General features: G+C 45.9%; 1 protein-coding gene across 1 annotated transcript in view; it reads right to left on the reverse strand.

The window, feature by feature from the left end:
* The window catches only part of RSPRY1 (ring finger and SPRY domain containing 1), a 35,909-nt gene extending 29,020 nt beyond the window's left edge, over window positions 1-6,889 (reverse strand). The window contains exons 1-2 of the mRNA XM_088458356.1: window positions 6,783-6,889; window positions 864-1,349 (exon numbers count right to left, since the gene is read on the reverse strand). Coding sequence (XP_088314482.1) covers window positions 864-1,210 — 347 coding nt within the window. The 5' untranslated portion in view covers window positions 1,211-1,349; window positions 6,783-6,889. The remainder of the gene's footprint in view (window positions 1-863; window positions 1,350-6,782) is intronic.
* Between the last annotated feature and the right edge of the window lie 117 nt (window positions 6,890-7,006).

Below are 7,006 nucleotides of genomic sequence, written 5' to 3' on the forward strand. Positions count from 1 at the left end.
TTATGTTATTATTAAACCACTGACACACACACACACACCTTCCACAATTTAGCAGATGTCTGGGAAGCGCCAAAGTGCAGATTCTCTGACTAGCAGCCGTTGAGGAATTGACCATTAGTGGATGACTAATTAAACCCCCTGGGACCCCTACCAATCACATTAGTTGTACTTTGCAGAGTCCAGATGCTTCTACAATCAGCAGCCAGCTTTCATCTACAGCTAGCATGTTGGGTCTGTCCTACAACAAAGGCCCGAGCTGCAGAAGTCCTTGCTAAATGCAAAAGCCAGGAGAATATTCAGTACAACAAATTGTGGACATCACAAGGGTGGATAGACTGGAAGAACCTTTTAAAGCTCTAGGTGTCACATTACAGTGGATTGCAATGAAGAAGAATGAAATCTTCTCATATGATCATATTCCTGTCTAAAATATCTTGAGTTCTTAATATGGTTGCATATATATTTTGCAATAATAATGAATAAGGTAAGCTGTAACCATGAGCTCTCTTGTAATAAAGAAAACGTATGTATTATACCATTTGGCAATACTTTTAACTATTATAGGAATATTTTCCAGGGGTCCCTTAGGGTCACAGCTGCTTTTTAGTAGGTACTTGCATTTTGCAGCAGTTGTCAATACCAGTCACTTTAAAAGACAAAAGAAGTTATTTAATGTTCGGGGAGGGGGAGTCACTTTAAAAGACAAAAAAAGTTATTTAATGTTCGGGGAGGGGGCCTGACGTGACAGGACTGAATGGCAGCTTTGAGAAAGTATTGTAGATAAAATTATTCATTAGAAGGGTCAGTTATACAGCAGTACCGCATCAAAACACAGGATACACTACAATGACGTAGTCTCTTACTTATCCACCAGCGTTCTGATGACAGCCAAGGTATCCAGCACCAGGCCGTCCACGTTAGGCTTTTTCCTCCGTGGCTCATGTGGACCTCGGCCTCTCCGAGGGGGCCTTACGGGATCTCTTGGGCGGTTTCTAGCCTCGCTGGCAGGTATGATGCGGTTCTCAGCCTGCTGACTAGGGGAGTCTACATTGTCCTCCACACCGCTATCCTCTCTGCATACACAGGTGTTCCCCATAGTATTGGTCTCCAACTGTTCATTTAAATACACGGTTTGGTGTCCAAATCGTAACAGGAAACCTTGTAGAAGGCTTCTGCTAGTGTAAAATGCAATCCAAGCAAGCACAATCATCTAGAAGACTGTAGGCGAGGCGTCTTCGTGATCGTCAATCCCGTTTTTCGCCATCCTCCTTGGTTCATTCAAGTGCTGAGATATTCACAGCCGAACATTATCTGGGGCCAGGATCCATTTCCCACCCAAACAAAGAGATCTAAAGAAATTAAAGGACATGAGCACAAAGTATGACAGGGCGTAATAATAGGACACAAAAGTATCACAGGGTGTAATAATAGGACACAAAAGTATCACAGGGTGTAATAATAGGACACAAAAGTATCACAGGGTGTAATAATAGGACACAAAAGTATGAGAGGGCGTAATAATAGAACACAAAAGAATCACAGGGCGTAATAATAGGACAGAGACAGGGCGTAATAATAGGTCACAAATAAATGACAAGGTGTGATAATAGGACACAAAAGTATGAGAGGGTGTAATAATAGGATAGAGACAGGGCATAATAATAGGACACAAAAGCATGACAGGGCGTGATAATAGGACACAAAATAGTTATTGCAACATCCACCCATTTCGAATGGTTGTAGGCCAGTGGTTCCCAAACTGTGCGTCGTGGCACCCTGGGGTGCCTCGGGACACTTGCAGGGGTGCCTCAGGTTGGTGGTTCAGCACCAAATCAAATTATTTATGGACAATGTAATGTAAATATGTGGGCAAGCAGACGTGCAAACCTGTCCACCACCACATAACTAAACCTAAGGATGACAGGTCAGCACAATTACTGCACTTTATACTTTTTTCTGAATTTCTCAATAACAAACTTAAACTTAGGGGTGCCGTGAAAACTATGCTGATACTCTAGGGCGCCGTGATTCAAAAAAAGTTTGGGAACCTCTGGTTGTAGGCAATGAATGACCATATATGCAATTATTTCAGTTGTAAAACTAAAACACATTCTACAAGTCACTTGATAAAACTTTATAAACAAGCAATTGCCATGACAAACAAGCAATCGTCACAGCAACCTGAAAATACCAAATTTCATCATTAAGAATCGAAAAGTATATATGTAAAGGTGTATGTAAAGGTGTACTTTTTCTTACAAATAAGACAATAATAAGTGGGGGTTTTTTGGTATATAAATGCATATATATTATTAGTTTGCAGTACAGCAAAAATAGACAATGCAATTCTAAAATAACCTTATAGTATTACTACTTCCTGGTAAGCCAATGCAGTTTCACAGCCACAACCAGGCTGCATTCACGTATATAGGTACAGCTTAATCTCAGAATATCAGTGAACAACATCGCTCAGCAAGCAGGTTTGTTAAACCTTTTATGTTTTGCTCTTAAATTAAAAATTCCTGCATTAAACTTTTTACAATGGAAAAATACTACAATTAAAACATCATCAAGTTGCCCTGATCAATATCGTCTTCTATACAACCACCACATACGCCTATCCTGAAATCACACCAACTAGTCCCGTTAGGCGCGCCACGGACTTTGCAACTTAGCCGCGCCATGCACCTTTTTATGCGTCTTCATTTGCTACTTCATACCAATTCCTTTGCAACAAGAATATTAATCCTGAGTACTTCGGACACTGTTTGCGTACAACTCCGATGTCAGAGGGGCTGCGCGTGCAGTGCCCTCTAAGCCGCAGTGCGATTGGCAGGCTGCAGTCGTTTGGGGGCAGAGGGCGTGGCACTGGGCAGCATTCCTGGAAACAGGGACGTCGCCTAAGTTGTTCTCCGAGAGCCGAGGCCAGTGTCTGCGTCTTCCGACAAAGATTTAGTGGCCTCGGCTACCGATGTGGTCCAGCCATTCTAAGCAACCTGAGAGTTACTCGCATGGCTGATGTTCTCACAAGTGATCCGATGCTGCGGCCATTTACACAAAAGACGTCTCCTGCGGCACCAGCATATGTACACACGGAAGATGTGTTGCAAAGTCTCAGCTGTGTGTACTGTGTACAACTCTGAATTAAGGCCCTCATTCAGAGCCGGACGCTCTGAGCAGAGCGCACGCTCTGAATGAGGGCCGTCCTCCATAATTATGGAGCGTCCTCCTGGACGCTCGTATAGCTGTGGGTCACCACCCACAGCCTATACGAGCGTGCAGGTTGATGGCCGCGATGGTCTTGACCATCGCCACTGCGAGCCGGAGCCTGCGGTTGAGTTTCTCAACCGCAAGGCCCGGAGTGATTTTGGCTCTATCAGAGCCAAAATCACTCCCACTGACATCACTAATGATGTCAGTGGGGCCGGCTTCTGACGGTAGGCGTTCCCTTGGGAACGCCCCCGTCTGGGAGGCACGCCCCTGGCACGCCCACCAAAGGGGGCGTGCTGTCAATCAACATCGACAGCACGCCCCCTTTGATCAGACACAACGAGCGAAGGAAAGTCCTTCGCTCGTCGCGTCTGGCGCATGCGCACGACGGAGCTCCCGCCGTCGTGTGCATGCGCAGTGCACACCATCGACCCACTTGCAAGCGGACAGCCGCTTGCGAGTGGGTCTGAATCAGGCCCTAAGCCCTTAGTACACTGTGGGCCTGATTCAGAGATGTACTCTAGCCCGATGGTTAGCGCACATCTCCAATGTTTTGGGGTAGGCGCATGTGCAGAACGGGTCCTGAGAACTCGCACGCAGACCGCCCCAAGCCACGGCATGGTTGACATGCTGCTGCGTTTGGGGGGCACAGGAGGGGGCGTAGCTGGCCACCATAAATGGAAAAGGTTTTCCGGGAGCGATGAGGCCAGGGTCTGTGTCAGTGGACGCAGATTTCCCAGCCTCACAAGTGACCAGGAGCCATCAGGCTGCGGTAAGCTTCAGCTACCACAGCCTGGCCAAAGGAGCAACCATCACGACCATCAGTCACAATGGCAGTGACCTCAGTCGCAGCGCTGAGATGGCAGTGTGATGAGGAATAATGTCTTTTCTGCATATACTTCCCTTTCCAGAACCTGCTACTTACAAACTGATTGAGCGTTTCCCGTTTTCTGTATCCCAATATATAATGCTCAGCCAAAAGCAACAGGTGCTGGTATGGCACGCGGGGAGTAACATGTTGCCTTAGTAAACTGATAGATTGGGATAAAATAATACTATGGGGGGTATCCAATTAGATGCAATATTTTCACTATTCTACCAATAATTTTGTTTTTGTGGCCATCATGAGAAAACTACTACTTTCAGCTGTGATATTTTCGCGGTATCCAATTGCAAGCGAGTTTCTGGAAAAATCTCCCGAATACAGACCAAACGTGCGAATGGAGGGTGGGAACTTATCGCTTTCCTGCCGTTACCGCATACTATTTAAGTTACTGGAATCCTGGCACTATTTTGACCAGGGTGCAGCTTGGAGAGACTGATGGAGCAGCTTTTGGATCCATTTGGATTGCCTGCTACAGCAGGAGAAGAGGAGACCAGACACAGCAGAGAGGAAAGCAGCAAAGAAGGAGGAATAAATCAAATAAATATTTCCTAAAATGTCATAAAAACCGTAAAATTGAAAAAAAAAAAAAAAGAGAATACATGTTGAGAATCACTATTACATACAGAAACCAAAAACCTGTTGATAGTCAAAATCCCTGAAACTAGATTGTACTTTTCACCCAGTTGAGTTGGCGTAAAGAAATCGCCAAAAAGATGTCAGCGCAAACCCCCAAAAATTTCTCACTCACTTGTAATTGGATAGTTTTTATACAAAAAGGCAGCGTTTTACTATGGAGAAGAGTTTTCTCCCAAAAATGAAAATTGGAGAAAACTTCTCTGGTTTTCATGAAAATCATGTAATAGAATAGGGAGAAACGTTATCTCATGAATATTGTACCACGTGACCGTGGGTTAACGGGAGAAAACAGGTTATCGCATCTAATTGGCTACTAGCAGTGTCAATCAGAGAGACAGTTTTGGCAGATCTCACAAGATTGATACTAAAAAGACAATAAAAAGATTGACATGTTGGCATATTATGCAGGAATACTACCGGTACTTAGTAAGACGTTAGCCGGAGAGCCCGTGCTGGCAGATGTTACAGCATATCTACTAGTAAGACTACAGGTGGACAGTCATTTGTTGGCACATCTTGCATATTAACTACTAGTAAAGTTGGGCACACACTTTAACGATTGTGTACCCAGCGATGCGACCCACGATCCCAGGACCGACATATCGGGCAATCCGGTGCCTGACATGCTGGCCCCCGCTGCATGGGATCGTCAGCCGCATCGCCTGATCTTACTGCATGTACAAAAGATCAGGCGATGCGGCTGACGAGCGTGCACTACACTATGTAGAGCATATACACAGCACAATATTGACGATTTGACATTCAGATGCTTCGGAATCGGTCAAATAGGTAGCAATATTGTGTATTGTGTAGTGTGTAGGGGCCTTTAGTCAATAGCTGGAGAGTCCCATTTCAAATCTTGAAGAATTACTTCTAGTAAAACAACTGCTGGAGAACCCCATGCTAGAGATCTCGCAGAATGACTGCTAATAAGACAACAGGTGGAGAGCCCCATGCTAGAGATCTTGCAGAATAACTGCTAGTAAGACAACAGCTGGAGAGGTACATGTTGCCTGTACAACAGCTGGAGAGCCCCATGCTAGAGATCTCGAAGGATTACTGCTAGTAAGACAACAACTGGAGAGCCCCATGCTAGAGATCTTGCAGGATTACTGCTAGTATGACAACAACTGGAGCCCCATGCTGGAGATCTCGCAGGATTACTGCTAGTAAGACAACAGCTGGAGAGGTACATGTTGCCTGTACAACAGCTGGAGAGCCTCATGCTAGAGATCTCACAGGATTACTGCTAGTAAGACAACAGCTGGAGAGGTACATGTTGCCTGTACAACAGCTGGAGAGCCCCATGCTAGAGCTCTTGCAGGATTACTGCTAGTATGACAACAAGTGGAGCCCCATGCTAGAGATCTCGCAGGATTACTGCTAGTAAGACAACAGCTGGAGAGGTACATGTTGCCTGTACAACAGCTGGAGAGCCCCATGCTAGAGATCTTGAAGGATTACTGCTAGTAAGACAACAACTGGAGAGCCCCATGCTAGAGATCTTGCAGGATTACTGCTAGTATGACAACAACTGGAGCCCCATGCTGGAGATCTCGCAGGATTACTGCTAGTAAGACAACAGCTGGAGAGGTACATGTTGCCTGTACAACAGCTGGAGAGCCTCATGCTAGAGATCTCACAGGATTACTGCTAGTAAGACAACAGCTGGAGAGGTACATGTTGCCTGTACAACAGCTGGAGAGCCCCATGCTAGAGCTCTTGCAGGATTACTGCTAGTATGACAACAAGTGGAGCCCCATGCTAGAGATCTCGCAGGATTACTGCTAGTAAGACAACAGCTGGAGAGGTACATGTTGCCTGTACAGCAGGTGGCCCAAGATACTGCAGAATTGGGCACCTGTATACATTCACAAATTGGTAAAATAATCCGTTTATGTTACATCCCTGCGTTACCCTCCTGAGAGAGAGATGCTGGACAAAGGGGAGCTACACACAGTGCTGGGCTGGGCAGCCAGATGCCATGTACCTGCCTGTATATATGCAGGATCATCACACCCATTCCATATACACAGCACAGTACTCTTACCGTTACCAGGGTCCCTCAGTATAACGCGCACTTCCTGTTTCCTTCCCCACTATATCTATCGCCGGAGCCGAGACCAATCCAAGGCAGGCGCTACGAGCAGGGAAGTGTAACATGTATTCCCTGCGCATGCGCCGGGCTCATTACCTCAGTATCACGGAGGAGTAACAAGTGCTGAGGCTGGGGCGGCCATCTTTAGTGAGGAGCAAAGGTGATTGGCTGACTCC

This window comes from Taudactylus pleione, unplaced genomic scaffold (assembly GCF_031769625.1).
Source record: "Taudactylus pleione unplaced genomic scaffold, aTauple2 ptg000828l, whole genome shotgun sequence".
Taxonomy (NCBI): Eukaryota; Metazoa; Chordata; class Amphibia; order Anura; family Myobatrachidae; genus Taudactylus; species Taudactylus pleione.